Source organism: Daphnia pulicaria, chromosome 1 (assembly GCF_021234035.1).
Source record: "Daphnia pulicaria isolate SC F1-1A chromosome 1, SC_F0-13Bv2, whole genome shotgun sequence".
Classification (NCBI taxonomy): domain Eukaryota; kingdom Metazoa; phylum Arthropoda; class Branchiopoda; order Diplostraca; family Daphniidae; genus Daphnia; species Daphnia pulicaria.
Window position 1 is genome coordinate 32,490,743 of NC_060913.1, and position 19,391 is coordinate 32,510,133.

Here is a 19,391-nt window from a genome sequence, read left to right on the forward strand (position 1 = left end):
AGGCATCGTTAGTGATCGTGATGATATATTGTTGGCAACGATTTGCGATATACCTCCAACGATACCCGTCAATGGTGCTATAATCTTTAGACTTGGCCTGGTCAGCTAGAAAGGATTTTACTGCGGTCACATCATTATACAAGATCGGCATCCCTTCCAACACAGTTATCTGACCGAACTTGCCAGGCTGAAGCGTGAGCGGCGTTTTCCTTGTCTCGTGACGCTGTAATAAATAAGTCGATAACGTCAATCGAAAATCTTTCACCTTCAAATCTCCTCTAGACAACATCCATGCGATAAAACGGAAGCTGACAACCTCGATTAAAGGATTCCGCTCCCCGTCTGCTGACAATAAGAGATCATTCATCTGGCGGAAGACTCGCGGGACATTGCAAGAAAGGCCCAGCAGTGACGGAAACCATGATTGACTCTACCAAAGTTGGGTGGGTGGTCACCAACATTTATGCTTTCTCTCTCCGAATTTCGAATAGGCAATCTCGAATCACCGAAAAGGGTGGGGGGCATAATCCATCATTGATTTCCAAATCAATAAAAACGCAATTTGTTGCCCACGCTCCCGGCTATTCCGTTTCTTTATTCCAGATTAAACGTACGAAATTTTAATGTTCAGCGGGAAAGTGAACAGTAAAATAAGCATCGCGTAATTCAACCTTCACCAACTAATACGAACCTACGAATAAGACATTTTTTCTGCTCTCATACCCTCCTTTTTAAAGTTCTCATAGCGAACAAAAGAATTCAATTTTTTAAAATTAAAACGAGGCGCCAACCCCCGGAATTTGTTGGAACACCAAACATGTTGCTGACAGAGCAACCAGTCGGTTGATAAATCGGAACAACGGCTTCCTTAAGAAAAAGATTTCACAATTCCTAATCACAGATATGAGCCATCTGGGCACTCATAACAGAATAAGTTTGTAAAAGAAGTTTAACCGGAAACTCATCAAAATCAATAAAATAACCACGAGAGTCGATGCAAAGCACCCAAGAATCAGTCGTAAAACAAGAAAAAAAACCACCAACATTCAAGAATCCTCACCAATTGCAAGGTTTATACCAGAGAAAGAAAAGAAGGGAGGAACAGAATGAAAATGCCTTGACTGCTTCCTTTTTGGTTGTTGACGAGGATACGGATTTTGACCTGAAAAGTAATGATAACGAATACCACCTTAAGAATGTCCGAATGAAGTTTTGAATTTGAAAATTCATCATTCTTCTAACAATTTTTATTCTTTTAATTGGAGAAAATTCCAGTGTCGGCCGAGTGAAGAATCTCTTCCCTTCCCCTTTCTTTTTAAATGTCCTCGTGTACGCCCATGCGAGTGTAGGTGTATTCACGAGGACTCCGATTTACCTATCCTTTCTGGTGGATTCAACTTTTCTGTGGATAGAGAACTTGTGAATGCCTGGCTGTATTTCCCAGGCTTAAAGGTAGGACAGATCTATTCTTTTCTTCCTTGGCTTGCTAAATGACAAATCATCTCACAGAGCTGCTATTTTACTCTGCAGGATTGGAGGATTACGTAATATAAGACGTAAAGGCTTTTATTTCATTTAATTTTTATATTTAATTCAATTTAGTCCATTTTAATTGAAATGAAACTCATGGTTATTTGGTTCATTTAACTCTGATGAGATAAACTATCACCCGGAAGGTTCTCCAGATTACCCCGATGGGGAATTTATAAGGAATATATGGGAATGAATGGATGGAAGTCCCTTTTCCACATTAAAATACATCCTCCAGTTTTTCCCATTTAGAAATCAACTTCTGTTGTGTGTGTGAGTTTTTCTGTCTTAACCCATAAATTTGACGTGGTCGGCCTCCAGGAGGTCGCCTTCGCCTCTTGTCCCACCCTAGAACAACATTTTTAACTTTTCTCGGCTTCCGGACCCAATAAAGCTGGATCAGCAATTTTAGTTGCCAAACATCTGACCGTCCGCCATTTTGTTTGTAACCTGGACGGCCGCCTTATATCAGTCCAACTGCAACATGTCTCCTTTGTTTCCCTCCACGCCCCGTCCGGAAGAGTGTTTCGTGAAATGGCGGACATCGAAACAATTGACTCGCAAAACCGTGAGGTGAATAGCCTCTATTAGAAATTGACGGGGAAAGGGGTCTTAATTGGTTGTCCCCGCCTAGCTGTGATTGTTGGTTGACCACCCTGTGATTCTCTGGTTTTGGTTTGGTTTTCTATGATTAGTTGCGTCTGCTATCTGTGATTCTCTGGTTATTCTCTGGATTCTTGTGTTTGTGATTTGCCATGGACTACTTAATCTAGAGGACACTCGTCCTATCCCGCCGTGTTATAGCTTGTAAGGTGGATTTAGAATAATTATTTATAAATAAGGGTCAATCGATAGAGCTTTAAAAAGCGATTCTAAGTATCCAAGGCACTTTTCTAGTGAAGATATGAAATTAAAAGATATTTGCGTTTTAATTTGTTTTTACTTATACACCATGGCCATAACACGGCGGGATAGGACGAGTGACCCGTCCTCTAGCTTAAGTAATAAGTTGTCCATGGTTTTAGCGTTCGGAGAGGTCAATCTTGCTGCCACCTGGGTTGTTCGATACCGGTGCGACTTTTTTCTAAAATTAATATACATCCCACATTCTGATTAATAATTTTCCATTTATTTTAGTTTAAAATACCAAAAATTGTAATTTAATGAATATGGTATCAGCAGGGTGCGAAAAATAAAGATCGATGCCACGCCACCCATTTCCTTATTTTTAAAAACCCTTTGGCAAAAAGTCTTATTTTGACCAAATTTGCAAAGTATGCGGCTTATATTTTGCCTTAAAAGTCATATTAAAGTATTTCTATACACAAATCAGACAATCGGGGAGTTGTAAATGTTAGTACGCCAAGCGTAAAAACTCGAGACAAACCCGTCAGAATCACAACAATTCGTCAACGGGAGATTATAGCTATAATTGATTGCGATGAAATCGGAGAAAAAATGCAGAATGGTTAAATTAAAAAAAAACATTGACCTAGATGGAATTATTTTATCCGAAGATCCGGACTCGGCGAACGAAAGTTTCCCGTTAATCCCGCTAGATAAAAAACACAAAAATTTGCAATACGTAATACTTGGACGGCCCCGGAGAAACGACATCTACCAACAGGCGACGCAAAAGTTGAAGACAGAGAAGAATAGCAATCTCTGTATTAACCAGAAAGAGAACGTCCGCGGCGATGCCTGTCACGCCTTGAATCGAGATCGAGAAGAATCATCGTCAAAACCGTGGAAATTTCCAGAAGCTGCAAAACTAGGATCCTCTTGAAATTCCAGTGAGTGCTAATAAAAAAGTTCAGGAACATCACGATGATCTCGAGAACGAAGGGCTTATCCACGGGGCTCCTCATGGGCATCCGTTTCACTGGGCGTAGGAGAGCTCGGCCGAGACATGTTCTCAAACTGCAAGAGCTGAAAAAGTTTTGTGGAGCGACACTCACCTTCTTTGGTGGAGGGTGAGGTCGAATTTGTAACTTTTCTTTACCCTTTGAAGAACTAAATACAGTGATTCAACACTGTTCAGGTCAAGCGAAATTAAAGAAAAGAATTTTTAGATTTTTAACCAGAACTTATTGCCACAGATATAATTCTTAGTTTAGATGTTTATAAGTGTTTCTCCAAATCTCTGGAAGTCTGAAAGAGACTGTACAAGTTTCAGGAATTGAACAATTTTAAATGGCTGTAAAGAATTAACAACGTTAGCTCCTTTATCATATTGTTGTGAAACGGATAACTTTCTTCACATCTAAATCATATTCGATGAAAATTTGTTTAAAAAGCTGCCTAATACGCAATTCAGTATGTGGATGAGGAAAATCTCTACAGGCTGATGCAGCTACTTTGATTCTGGATGATTTTGGATTGTAGAATCAGCTAGGGGAGAGTGGAGTAATTTGAGACGCGTTTGGTTTTTAGGCTGTAACTGCCAAATAATCAATCGATTTGATTTATTATAATTTTCTGTGCTTTTTCGCATTCCCAGTAATTTTTTGCAGTTTCAAAAGAAACGGTTTACCGTGTACAGATTTTCAAAGTTTTAAAAAAATTGAGGGAGAGGCTTATGACATTGAGTGAATTGGGACATTGGGGTGGTTGATGTGGGACAGCCTCGGTAAAGCCTATTGAAACACCAAATATTTAAAAAATTGAAAAACTATCCGCATTCATGAATTCTTTAAGTTTGAAAAGGTTTCATCTGAATACAACAATAAAAAAAAGTTCTCCTATAGCAAAAGAAACAGCTTTTCTAAGATAGGGGGAAAATCGAGGGGGTTCGGTTTCGATATTGATAAATATGCCAAGAAATAGTTAAGGACGAAAATCCACCTTCATAAGCACCGCCCACTACTGTCCCATGTCGGACATTTCAGCTGTCCCAAACCCACCCAACACAACGGCCTTTTTTAACATGCAGTTTTGATTCGTAATTTAGTAAAAAAATTTAAATTTTTAATGCAAACAAGTATAAAATTGTCTGAACTTTTCAGTTAGAAACACTAAATGTCGGTAAAATTTTTTGAGAATAAAAAGGCGTTTTCTAAATTTTGTAAATAAAACCTATATTTTTCAACCAAAACGATCCAAACTTTTACCCTCATTAGAATACATCTATTCCCATTTGAGGTAATTTTTTGATAATTTTAAAATGATTTCAACTATTTTTCCTCCTGCTGTCCCTTTTGACTCGCGTCCCATTTCACTCCACCCTCCCCTACAACACCAAAGATAAAATTCGTCAAGTCCTGGCTGACTCTAAATTTCCATTGTGACGAAAAAAATTCTTCTCCGCTTTTAACGATGTGATGACATTTTTTTTCACTTTTATTGAATAATCCACAACTAATATTTTGAGGGTGTTTCGGCTTGGAAAGGTAATGCGAATTTTTGCATGAAACAGCAATGCATGATGACTACCAGCTATCTACCATTCTGGAAGTGGAAAGGAGGTGCTTCCTGTCAAAACGTTTTGTAAGATAAAATTTTTTGAGGATACGGATTTTTGACACATGGTTTAGTTGAATTATATGGTTTGTTGAAGAAGTCCACCAGTCCTGAAGATCGTGATATTCCTGAAGTGTTCTTACTTTAATTTTCAGCGGCTGCATTTTCATAATCTCGCAGTTTTTTCATTTCTTCTCTGTGGTGGTTCTCTGGAAGAAGTCTCATATTTGTTATTTTTCTTTCTTTGTTGATATATTTTCAATATTTATCTTCTTTATCTGTAATTTCTATTTTGACCAGACAACATGTTTGAATAGCTTAATATTTTCCGATCCTTCACATAGAAAATATTGCCAAATAGGGCTCCTCTGATCTTCTTCGGCCCTCTTGCTTTTTGAGTGTTTGGACCAGAAACAGATGATGATGCTTCTGATTCTGAATCGGTGTGGGAGGAGGACTCCTCGTAATTTTTTAAAATCCATCTTTGATGTCAGCTGAAGTCACACTTTATGTGTTTCTTGTACCCCTCAGAGTTGATGTTTGAAGTACTTGTTCTATGGGGGCCATGCAGTACATGGCCCCCATCGAATCGTGCAAGATACATTTCCTCTAGTTTAGGTCAATTTAATTGTGAATCACTGTGGAATAAAACATTCTAAAATAATAATAAAATCTGGAGGGTTTTTGAAAAAAAAAACCTGTCTTTTTCACTTGAGTTGATAACAGGCAGTTATTCTGCAAAAATCGTAGTTGCTACTTAATTTTCGTCTTTCGATCATCGCTGAATTTTCAATAATTATGTAATTGTTTACAAGCTCCATAACCTTTATCATGTGTCGCACATGATAACGATTTGGATCAGCACACATGAAGTGTACTAATCTAAATCTTTTCCGGTTTCTACCATAACTTCTAATTCGTTTGATATATTTCCAGCGTTCAAATTGAAATTTATAAAAGTAAATACTCACAACTACCCTCACTTTACAAAAGTCTAAAAAACATACATACTTACGAACGAAGGTAGACCACTGTCCAACCTTATCTTCTTTTAAACATGTTTACAAAATTTACCCTGCAATGTAACCAAGAAGAAGATCATTTGATGAAAAAAGCTTTAATGGATTAGTTGCAAACCCTTAAATTGAAAATAGTCAACGTAACACCTTACTTCATATTCTAGCAATGACAAAATGACGGAATTCTTCTCTGTGGAACAAGTTATCAGTCACATGCGGAAAATATCACGTCAAAAGTCAACTCAAATGTCATAGCGAACGAGTCAACATTCATAGCCATGCAGCATTTCAACCTTTTGAAGACGAAGAAGATACCCTAACACCGAATTCCGTTAATTGTTGAACAAATGTCTCAATTGCGTCGGATCTTTATCTTGTATATCTGCGAATAACAGATTGCTTGATTTTGGAATACCGTGCAAAGATGTACCAAAAACAGTTCAGGTACTGGTCACTTCATTGAGTTTTATTTTATTTATTATTTTACTTTTTTGTTGGCAGACCATTTGAGTTTTTTATTCAATGTCAATTTTTTTTTAAATCCCCAAAACATGTTGAGTATCTGAAGGCCCATTTTTTCCCAAAAATAATATATCCACAGTAATGCTTCATAGCAGAATTTCAAACTCTTTTTTTTCAAGATTTACGAGCAAGAAGATGACACAAATAAGTTGAAGCGTTAAAGAACTCCAGTCCTCTTTTTTTCCGGATTAACACACACAAAATTTCACTAATATTTTTCTTTTTTTTTTGTTGTTCCGGGCCAATTGACCTATCCAAACTTTATAACTTATAATGTGACCGATATACCGTAGCTCATGAGCGAGTGGCGGTTCTTCAAAAAATAGTTTTTTTTCTCTTCTTTCTGTCGTGTCAATCATAACAATATTGCATCCCATCTACGTACAATTTGGATATCTCCAAATGCCAATCAATACAAAATTTTCTTCTTATCACCCCGATTTTCTGGTGAATTGGAGGGAAAAAGAAAAGACTCTAGAAGCATACACAGTAAAAAGACATTACGTCTGGCAACTTTTGTAAGTATATGCTAGGTACAGTATCTTGCAGAAAAATCTGACAGATTTATAGGCGTTGTCAGGTTTTCTTGCAAGATACTGTGCCAGCATTAGCCATCAGCCGATAAAATACAATATTTGGTTTCCTTGAAAAATTTCTGAATACCATTTTTAGAATACATATACTGCATATACTACATAAACATATACACTTGTAGAAAACACGAGAATTCTGATGAAATCGAAAACGGAATTTGCCAGATTTTACTTGGCTGGATGGCAAACGGAATTATAAAACATTGTTCTGCATTTTAATTTCCCCCTTAATTTAAAGACCAATAGGGGCTCTCGTGTCAATTTTTTAGCCAAATTTGGAAAAAAGAAGAACACAGTGACAGTTTTCCTACCTTTCAGCATGGGAAATACGGTCAGGCATATTCACAGGTGCTCCATCCATTCACTGAAGAGTTAAATACGCCAAGCAGGATAGGGAACAAGGGGTCCTCGTGAATACCCTCACATTCGCATGGGCGTATTACACGACGACATTTGAAGAAAGAGGAAGAAGAGATACAGTTACTCGATCGACATCCTGGATGTTTCTTCAATGAAACGGGATGCTGTTTGTCTAACTAAAAATGGGTTACGAAAAAATATTTGCAGAAACATCAAGTCAAGAAAAGTTGAAAATGAGACGGTAGATAAATCTTAATTTGTTATAAAAAGAGAATTTAAAGGTTTCCACGTGGCATTTAAGATGCAAGTTGTGCATCATTAAAATATCCAGAGAAATAAAGGTAACACAAATCATTGCCCTAGTGATGATACCATGCTTGCTTCTGATGAACCACAATTAGAACTTGCCCACTTGTTGTTACGATGGCTGTCTCAGGCCTCAAATCTGCACAAATGAAAAAAATAGGTAGTGCAAAAAGAAACTGCCATGCATCGACTGGGGGGGGGGCTTACATCTGCGACATGATCAATGCTAATCAAGAATAACTAACTAATTAACTAACATCTAACTAATTTGGACCAGGTTTAACTCTTCTATTTAAGCTCCCATAATCATTGCATTTGTAATCGTAGTTTTATATTTACCTGGAGTGAGAGCATGGAGAGCCACGACACCAGAGTTTAACAAGACGACCACATTTTTTGGAAATTTACTTGCTGAGCTATTTTTCGTGCAGCCACCAGCTGATCAGGTGGACTGCTCTATTTCAAGGTGGAATAAATAGCCTATACTGCTATATGTTGGCAGTTTGTCATCAGAATAAATTTTTTGCTGAGCTTCAGTGCTACTGGAGACATCAGACATTATTGAAATTTGGTTATTATACGTTTTCAGCAATGTTTTATGAGGTTAAGAGCACTCAAATCTGCTGGAGAAAACGACCAAACTGCTGCCGTTGTAATGCAGAAAGACGACGACATGAGAAAAAAACGACCCAACCAATCCAACCCTGCCAAATGAAATCACCGGACAGCAAGTCCGAAATTTGCATCTGATTACTTCTGACAGTTTCTATATGCTAATCCTATACACTTTGGTAACTTTCCATTTTGGTCGTAAAATTTTGAAAAAATCTAAACTTTATTAAATGAAGTTTTTAAGAATCACTAGGTTATGTGTATTGGACAGGAAAAAAAAGGAAAATGAAGGAAAACGGGTTCTTAATGGCGGAAATTCTCGACAACTCTCTGTGGTCTACTCCGAAGAAATTAACACAATGAGAACTCTCTCTTCATACCAAACTGCTTTTGTTTGTTTTACCCATGTTCGTTCGTTGTTGGTCATGTTTGGGTTACCCAAACATGACCAAGGTTGTCCGCCTTCTGTTCTGTAGGAGAGGGACATCCCTCTTTGCGAGGGCGCATTGACTTCCCATAAACCAGGTGTCTGAATACTCTGGGGAGCATAAAACGTGATAAAAAATTGACACAGATAAGAATCTTTTGGTAAAAGTTATTTTTGTACCTTTTGGACAAGTTCTTCAAAGGCCATTTGGAATCCATCTTTAGTTTTTGCGCTTGCTTCAAAGAAAATCATTGAATGATTTTTGGCAAACTTGAGCCCTTTAATCCTGCTCACTTCTCTTCGTTCCTGGGAAAACAATAAGTGTGAAACAATGTTCACTGAAAGACACTAAAACATCTTGTCTATTTTTTGCCAATTAGCATTTTAACATGAATTTTTTTCTAGCGAATGTTTCCAGTTCCTAAAACCATGTATCCATTTGAGAGAAGGACTGTAGATTGCACAAATCATACATCAAAATAGCTCCATGTGCATTGCATTCGGTAAAGTTAAACTTTGATCAAACTTTTCAATCTACGTTTTTCTTGCTAATGGTTTTTGTAGGGTAATGATAGAAGATGATGAGTAATCTGATTTCCCAGCTGGGACTTTCTTCCCCTAAATGGCCAAGGTTTACGATGGAACAATCTGCAAATGTTTTTCCGATGTAACTGATGGCCAAATTCCAAAAAATTCTGCGGTGGGAGAACGTTGATCATTACGATTTATGACCGTCATTTAACTTTATAGCCTTCATCTGCTAGGTTTTTGTCTGATTAGTCTTTTGCCTGTTTTTGCTGCCGAAACATGTCGTTGGCAGGTACTCATTCGAAACTGCTTAAAGAGCTTTCTCCAAAGAATTTGGGTAGCGTGAAAGTTCGAACGAATCAACCTCCACCAATTAAAATCAGTCGAAACTATTTATAAAATTTATTTCTAATGTAAGCAGAAACTTAAAAAAAATTAACTTTTATTAATTTTAGAAACCAATCATTCCCAAGATGCGGGGCCATATGTTCAATGAAAACACTGTTGGAATGGTCGTTTTCTTAGATAGAGAGCCTCGAGGTTACAGGTTGGGAAATGGAGTGATTATCGATTGGGATTATTATTGCGCGAGAAAACATATTTGGCATGAAAACATTAGAAAATGTGATTTGAAAAGCCATTTTTATTCCATAATCAAAGATGACGGCACTGCAATTTACGTTAGTGAAGGTAAAGATTTTTACCAACTATTATTAAAAATCTTGAATAAATTAATTGAAATTTTTATAATTTTTAATTTAGAGAAAATAATCGGTATCAATTCACATCCCAAAGAAATTAACGATGACATAAAAGGTCCACTTTGAATCTTTTAATGGGTACTTGGGTAGTATTACTACGAGGCAAACCATATCAAACGCCAAAATTACCCCGAACATGAAGGGACTTCTCACAATACATACCATTCAAAAAACAAGACAAAGAAATAACTAACAAGAAACGACAACAGACAATGCACGAATAAACATTCAAAAAAAAATACATAAAATAACGCCCTATCGGGAAACTCGCGCGTGCAGCAAGGGATTCAGTTTGAAAAATCATTCGAAACACTTCAATAAATTTTGTTATTAGCTCTAACAAATGGAAGTTCCATGAAAACATTACTTAGGAAACTTCTGGAATGGACTGGAGATGCTGCTCTTGGTAATTTTTTATGTTACCATTACATTGAACTTACCAAGCAACCCACGTTTTGCTTTTTCATTATGTTTTTACTGCCTTAGTTTTACTGCCTTGAATAAGGTCATCAGGGAACTAAGCTGTAAAGAAGATGGCGAGTTTGTAAACTTTCGCAAATGTAAACTAACGTTTTTTTTACGTTCTTCATTGGGTGCGGAATGTTCCTTATTCACGATTGGAGATGCTGCTCTTACCAAACTAACAAAGTTTTTTTTTTTTTTCATCAGGTTTTCTTTACAATATTCACTTAAAAGTATATTTTGGATTAAAGCGTTGTGGTGACATAAGTTAACTCCTTTCCACCTGTGTGTGCATATCATGGATTTTTTAAGTAAATTAAAAGTTTTTTTCAATTTGGCTTCCAAAGCTTAATAATATTCTCGATGTAATGGAAAGAGAGAATTTATCGTTTTCTGTATATGGTTCATATTTTTAAAAAAATCAAACTTTTCGATAATTGTTTTGTTTTCTTCTGTTTTAAGCTATTTGAAAGGGATGCGGCTGCGAACGACTAGTTTATCGCTACTTATATTGAAATTCGATCACATCTTGAGGAAATTTTGAAGGTGCCCCTTCTATCTCCTTATATTCAACTGCAAAAAAGTCGGGATCAGTTTGAAAAAAGACAACACTACCTCTGATGGATGACCTACATTTCACTTTATCTTAACGGCGTTCTTAATAGCAACCAACACAGGAGGAGATGAAAATAGAAAATAAAGCAAAATTTGATGTATGTTAATACGCTCATTTATTTCATCTTTTTAAGTCAAAGCTTGGAGCCCTTTGTTTTGTAAATTTGCAATAAATCCTCCCCCCCCCCCATACATTCAAGAAAAAAAGGGAGAATTTTGTCTCTCGTCGTCGTACGTAAAAAATGGCTCCATTTCTTCAACGTACTTGATATAGTAATAGAATTTTAAAATTTTTTGTTTACCTTTAACACATATCAATAAATTTTTTACTACGAAGCTCTTGTTTTGAAGCAGAATTTGTGATTAACGAGTAATTGCTTTGTGTAAAAAATTTTTGTTGTTGATGACATTTTTGCATCATATCGATCTCATTTTTTCTCACTTGTGTTTTATTTAACTGTTGAATGTCTTCATCTAATGTCTATTCTTTAATATGCTATCCTTTTTTCTGTGTAGTAGAACAAGTTCTAATGCAATAAAATGCTAATTGCAATAATATTTCAAAAATACAACAAATCCGTCGCCGAAAAACGGCACAAGTGGCTTATTGAGTCAGTACTACAACGGATGAGAGCCGTAAACCAATTAGCAATAATAATTACCTTATTTTTGTTAATTTTCGTAACACTACATAGATGGCTTTATTTTTCGTAACATTACATAGTGAGTTTTTGTTTTTGTTACACCAATACATAGATGGCTTAAGGCGCATTAACACTGGCAGGAATGCAACGTTACGGAGCAACAGGTAGCTTGGCACCACTTGGTGTGACGGAAGAATATGTGTAGCACAAAAGGGTGTGATTATCTCCTCCCCACGCCCATCACCATTTTATACACTACATATTTTGTAAGTTGACGTTCCACCTACACCCAATTAAAAACTTTTTTGTTTTAGTTCGTTTCAATTTTACAGACTTGCTGGGTTCACCGATGGATCAGTTTAGTACTACATTTGTCAGCCTTTGTATTCACGTCGGCTGTTTTTTTGCTGTCGATTGTATGTTGATACATTGCACTGTTGATGGCTGTATTTTAAAGAAGTCATCTTCCGTCTTTGATTAAATGCGCTCTCTCTAAATCTTGAACAAGAATTAGGAGCTTAACTAGTTTTAGAAATTGCAGATTATTTTTTAAAAGTTTGAACGTTTAAATTTGAATATGCGTATTTGGCAATTGCAGGTAACGAATGAAATTGTTTGCCCACTCAGAAACTTAGGGTTGAACAATTTCATTCTCGCTGTTGAAAAAGCTTGCTGTATTTCAACAAAAAGTACGCACAAGTAGAGCACCCTATTAGCACGCTTTGATGCATTAAGTACTTCGACAAGGAAAGACAGTACTGGTACGACGAAGTGAACGATCGGAGGCAGCCATGGCAAAAGATGCGCGACAATCGAGACGAACCACGTGAGTACCGTTGCGACGAAGAACGTTTCTATTTGTAAAGAGAAGATGGACTGTACTATGATGTCGAAGGTTTCTATTTTCATTTCGGTGAAGACGGTTTTTACTACGATGCCGAAGAAGGCCGTCGCTTCTATTCAGGCGGGTTTTCTTGCGACAAAAACAGTATGCGTTTCGATAATACCGACGGGCCCTAAACAGACAAAAGGTGTTAATTTAGACGCCTAAACGCTCGATCCAGTAACGCCTCGTGTCGTGAGGGCTAAGGAAACTGCACCTAGAACACGCGTGAGTATCGTAGATGTAGCAGACGCCGAACCTGAAGAAAGACGGTCGTCCATGGCGTCCTCGCCCATCACTCAGCTAGCTCGAGAACGGTAGATGAAGTAGTAGAATCGGCTGATGAGACATTACCGACACCGCTAGTATAAAGCTTATGTTTGCCAGGTAGTTCGGTCTCGCAGTCATTGTCCGCCTCGAAAGCTATCTCCGATGAGATGTCAGGCTGGATGACAAACGGGAGTCCTCCAAGACAATTTCGAAAGAATTCCCGATGGAGTTTATAGACACGGACTTTGCGATCAAGCCAACCAAACTTGGCGGGTTGATCGGCCGGCGTGCACAGTTGAGACCAGACAAAAGTATACTTAAAACAATTAATATAACGGAAGATTCCTTGACTAAAGTGCAACTAAAAAATGGACATCGCGCCACCACTGATTGATCTCTACTCCCAGTTAAGTTCTTTTCCAGGCAGTGACGCAGCCAAAAGATCGGTTCAGGCCGTGCTTTAGCAGTGGGGCCCTGCATTATTTTACATTATGCGGGAGCGTCTCAACGCCATAATAGCGCTGAACCGGCTTCAGAATATTTTTTGCTTGATCCTAATGCATTTGAAAGTAGAAAGGTGGCGTTTTCCTTCCTCTTAACAGAGAAATACCGTCAGGAAATGCTGACGGGTGCTAGTCAAGATAACACAAGAAGTGGCGGTAGAGGCAGGGGTCAACGCCACAACGCATGGCTACAAGAAGGACGAAGGTACGTTTAATAAAATCCTGAACCTTTGGCCTCTGTTAAAGATGACCCTAAATCCCGTAGATCACCCAGTAAGCCAGCGCGCATGTTGAATTCTAGTCTTAATGGGGGAAGTATGTGCTTCGCCTCGAGATAAAAAACCTTTGGTTCCCATCGGGCGTCGATAAGAGACGATTTTTGGGTCCTATAAACAGTCAGCGAAGGCTTGCGGTTAGAATTCACAGACGAGCCAGTTCAAAAATTTCTCCCGCGGGTTTTCAGTTAGCTGGAATCGATTTAAAGGATACGCGTAGTAATAAGTAGTAATAATTGTAGTAATAACTTCCGTTATTTTAAGATGTATTGAAAAACTTAGTCGAAAACAAGCGACAATCGTTTTAATTTTCCACATTTGGAGAGACCAATCGGGGTTTCCGGTACTACTGGAACGTGCATGCAAAATCCCTCACCTAATAGTACCAGCGGCGAGCCTTGCAACTTCAGCACAAGGCACGTCTCACCCGTTACTCCAATCAGGGGCGCTCAAGCTGGCCGCCCGGAGACTCTTCTGAGATCTTACAGTCTGCAAGGGTTTTCAGAGCCAGCTATCGAGCTTCTCTTGGAAGGGGGGCGCGCCAACACCAACGTGGTATACGAATCAGCATAGGACTGTTGGTGTGATTGGTATTTGTTGCTGGATAGAAATCCCCTTTCTAGCGATGTAAATTTAATTTCGGATTATCTGGCCCAATTGCAAATGACCGGCAAATCGTACAGTTTAATAAATATTCACAGGCCCATGCTCTCCATTACCCTACAACTCATCGACAGGTACCCAATTAGGCAGCATCCACTTATTGTCAAATTTGTGAAAGGATGCTACAACCTTAACCCTCCCAAGCCCAAGTACAATGTAACGTGGGACCCTAATCGCGTTCTTAACTTTATGGTCTCCTTGGGCGACAACAGTGCACTCCCAATATCCGTGTTGGTAGGGAAATTAGCTACCTTGTTAGCCTTAGCAACTCCTCTTAGAGTGTCGGAACTGGTCTCCATTTCATTTCTATCAGTCAAATTTTCAGAAAATTGGGTTCAATTTGCCCTATCGAAACTTCGGAAAGCGCAGCGAAACGGCCCAGTGCAATCATTTACACATCCCGCCTGCCCGGAATCGGAAACGTGTCCAGTAACAACTTTACGGTCTTACGTGGACTGTACCGGTACCAACCGGCCTTCAAATAATGAAGGGATGCTCTTTATTAGTATGATCGCACCCTTTGGATCAGTAAAGGGCAGTACAGGAGGCCGTCAGATTAAAAACTTTCTGAGAGAGGCAGAGATCAATACGGCAGTGTTCAGCGCACATTCGAATCGAAGCTTGGCATCATCATTGACCGTCGGGCGGGGACTTTCTATAGATGCGGTATTAAGGCTGGCCATTGGGCCAGCCAAACGACGTTTAGCCGCTTTTACAATCGTGTAGTTGACGCAACATTTGTGGCATCGGTATTGAATAATGCATAATCTTTAAAATCACCCTTTGCGCAGAATGAAACTGAGCAGAATGGATTCCGCTATACAATCGGAAATTACCGGAGTGTTGACAGACCTTTTGTTAAAGACCTTTTAATTCTTAGGGTGTCGGTTCTCCAAGTAAAACAAAAGTATTTCAATCGGTGTAATAAAACGCTTTGTTTTTCTGCATCCTCTTCTTTTGTACGCCAGTGGGAGACACTTGTGTGTGTCTCCCCGTGGGGAGATAAGTATGAGAGAGAAAGGAACGAGAGAGAAACAAACACAACAGAATCTCTGAAGAGCTGTTTACTTCCACAACATCTTGGAGCGTCTGCGATCAGTTAGAACCGTTGAGTACGGTGTATGGCTTAAGTGTCGAATGAAGTGCTTCATAAAGCGTTTTTGAAAGAATACTATTTTATGAATGAAGATCAGAGAAACTTTAGAAATCTGAAAAAAATCACCCCTAAAAGCGACACTTGATCTTCGTAATGGGCCGTACTTTAAGGACTTCAACTAGTTCTACCTCATTTTTTTACTTCCACCATTTCCCCACGTCCACATATCATCCAAACTTTCCTACCCCTACCCCTAAGAGTCTAGGACGTTCAAAAGTGACGAGCTGCCTAGCAGACGATGAAAATGACGATGAAAAGTAAATTTCATTAGTCGACATTTGCCCTTCCACCTACCCCTCGACTGCAATGTTCTTTTCGGTAAGCTGCTGAAACTTCGCTTTATATGGAACTTCGTCCCTTACGTTAGAATAAAACCATCACGCAAAGCAAGGTTTCTGGAGCTCGCCGATAGACGAAGTCAAATTCATCTGCTAGGAATAGGAAGGGATAAAACATCGACTGCTGAACTTAACACAGAGTGAGCCATCTCTACACCGATCTCTGAAACTTGAATTTTCGCTTCTTCAATATTTTCCACTACGTATTCATATTTGATCCTTATATATGTCTTTGTGCAATGTTAATTTCTGTTGTTTGTGTGTCATTCGCTAGAGGGCTTACTCGAAGCTAATATGCCAAGGTAATATACTGGAACCCACGCCACGCCCACTATAAGGCAGTTTTGGTCTACCACTTCCTTGGTGCTAGCCGAGCCAAGAGGGCTGTTATGGGGTAGCATTATTAACATTGACAATGACAACCCATCACGTCGAAAGTCATCATGATTCGAAAAATCTGCCAACATCAATCTTATTGTTTTAATGCATGATTAATTTAAGAAGAAAATATTTTAAGGTTAACTAGCCTGCAATGAAAGTGATCTCTATAGACTTGAAACAATAAACAAATCCAACAAAAATTTTCTTTTTCTTTTGTAAGGCGCTTTTCAGGGGCTTGTAAAAGGCGCGCTTACTTCAAAGAATAACTCGGATTGTTGGGCCGAACTGAGTTTATTATTTAACACTGCACAGAATACAAAAAGGAGTATTATAGAGATCGACTCACAACTGGAGCCACAAGCAGTTGAGGAGTGAGGGGACTAGTCTAACTCTTGGAGGGTGCGACGGGAGTTTATATACTGATTCCCGCGCGGCCATATTTGAATAGTTGAACGTGTCGGCCATTGCAGTGATTCCAAAATGGCGGGACAAAATGATCATGGCTATTAATAGAAAAGGAGCATGAAGGGGGCGGGTTTACATACGGTACATACAGTAGACGATATGCACTCTTCTGGTCAGTCTCGGCTGCGCATTACATACCTCCTTCCTTTGAAAAGACACGCCCTCGTGTCTAATCAATAGAGGATATGAAAAAGGCACGGGAATGCAGGTATGGATTACGAGTATACATTTTTATTCATACGCATTTAGATTGGTGATTACGAATTCCAAATAAAAAGACAAAGTATAAGGAACAATTTACCGTCGGCCCGGCGGTATCTAAAATTTCTTTCAAAATTGTCTACTGTTTCTATCATTTGACTACAAAAAGTTGGTTATTATTATTGAAATATCTTAATAAAAACGCCGGAGGATACGCTGACGGTCTTGTTGGTATACGGCCATTAGCCGCGCTTGCGTCTCCAAGAATTTTTCGCTTAATTCCATCAACTCGCGTTGCACCTGCTGATGCTCTTGTAGAAAGTCGGGCAGGCGGCGTGTTGAAGGCGGACCGTACAACGAATCGTACGATGGAGGCAAATGCCGTCCGTGACGGTCAGGCGGAGGAGGACTTCCGGGGGCCATCGGGATGATTCTTGGTGGCTGCACGTAATTCTCCTGTTCTTCCATGGACATGGGAGACGGGCTTCTTGGGGTGTCCGGGATATTTCTTTGATGGCGACGAGCATTCCTTTGCTCTTCCATCGCTTCATCCATTCGTCGGAAACTCATTTCCGTGAGGCGTTGCACTTCCTCTGAAACGGGCCGTGCTGGCGAGAGCTCACGTCGCCACGTCATAGATGGAATTGTCACAATGTCACTGGTTGTTTCACTTGTTGTTGCTCCTTCATTTCTAAATGAATTGTTTACTTCACCATTTGTTGCACTGTTTAACAATTGGTGTCCGCGTCCTCGACCGTACATGTTTGGTATTTGTAGAGAAGAGGGTTGATGCAAGACTGAACTTTACTTTTCTTTTATTTTCTTTTACTCACTTTTGTTTTCATTATTTTATTCTTTTGACCATTTGATATTTGATCTTAAAGAAACATTAGGTCAGTTTCTAGGTCACTTTGTCCTTCCTCTGGAAATAACTGCTGAGTGTCCAATTCTGGTGCATTCCACGGCATCTCCTGCTGGGGTGCATATACCTTTGTATATATGGGGCAATTGTATCCAGATGGCAGTTTAGCTAGAATGGTCACTGGGGAGTCTTGTTCGTTGTTGAGTAATGTTATTCTTTCGCCTTTGAGGATGAGGAAATTGGCTAGTTCATTATTTCCAAAAAGGGAACAATAATGCAATGCCGTGTTTCCTTTTTCGTCTGCGGCGTCCAGAAGAATGCACGTTTTTATGTTGACAGGTTCGCCATTTACGATGATTACATCAGTCGAATTTAAGTCGTCATTTAAAAAAATAGGATCGACTGGCGTGTCTGTGTCGTCGAACAGTTCCTTTGCTGCTTCCGTGTAATTAAAACTTGCCGTTATGACTAACGGCGTTTGTCCTCTCACATCTAGTGCGTTTCTGTCCACGTACTTTTCTTTTAGCATTTTAATTGCCGCTAGATTGTTGACAGAGCATGCGATGTGAAGAGGTGTTTCGTCATACATATTTCTCGCATTGAAGTCTGTTGTGCGAGAGGAGATTATTTTTAAAAGTGACAGATTTTCGTGGCGGCAGGCCATGTGAATCAGCGTATTATGTTGATTGTCTCTTGTTGATGCATCAAAGTGGACACTATGCCACAGCATGTCCACTGCTCTTTCGTTGTTGTACTTAATGGCAATTGTCAAGGGGATGTCCCCGTAAACGTCTTTGATTGATCCTTGGGTTTTATCTAGAAGCTTGTGCAGAATGCAAGGGCTAGCATTCATGCATGCGTAATGCAATGGCGTTTTTCCTTCTTTGTCCTGTTTGTTGTAGTTCTCCGATGATATCAATAGGATGTGCAACATTTTTATTTTATTTTGTTTGACTGCTAGTATCAGCGCACTGTCTCCTTCGCTGTTTAATATTGTCGAATTGAAATATCGATTCTTCCTTACTGCTCGTCCAATTTCTATGTTGTTTAGTTGCACTGCAATATGCATGGGGGTGTTTCCTTCTTTTGTACGAGCGTTCACGTCTGCGCCATTTCTTAATAATTCAAGCACTAATTTGTGCGCATTTGCTTCGATGGCGTAGTGGAGTGCTGAATAGCCTTTTTCGTCTTGAATGTTAATTGAAGCCTTCTGCGTAAGTATTAGACTTGCGAAGCTATAGGCTCCCAGTTGGCTTGCAATTATCAGAGGTGTCTCGTTTCGGTGGTTGGAAATATTGACGTTTTTCTCTGTTCTGACTCGTTCAAGGAGACGATTAACAGATTTCCCTCTAGTTCCAAACCAGCTTGCTGTGCTTGCGATTCGACTAAATGTCATATTTATTTTACTGATTCTCACCGGAGCATGTTTGCCTGATATTGCTTCATTTACTGCTTTGTCCATTTCTTCTGTTGAATTTTTTGCTTTATTTTGGATGAGGACTTCCATATTTTTGCCGTGTGACGAGTTTGCTTGCATGATGGGGACTGATAATTTT

At 39.0% G+C, this 19,391-nt stretch overlaps 1 protein-coding gene across 1 annotated transcript; it reads right to left on the bottom strand.

The window, feature by feature from the left end:
- Positions 1-17,851: 17,851 nt before the first annotated feature.
- On the bottom strand, positions 17,852-18,769 carry LOC124321918 (ankyrin repeat domain-containing protein 7-like). The gene has a single exon (XM_046784254.1). The coding sequence runs from the start codon at positions 18,767-18,769 to the stop codon at positions 17,852-17,854; it is 918 nt and encodes a 305-aa protein (XP_046640210.1).
- Between the last annotated feature and the right edge of the window lie 622 nt (positions 18,770-19,391).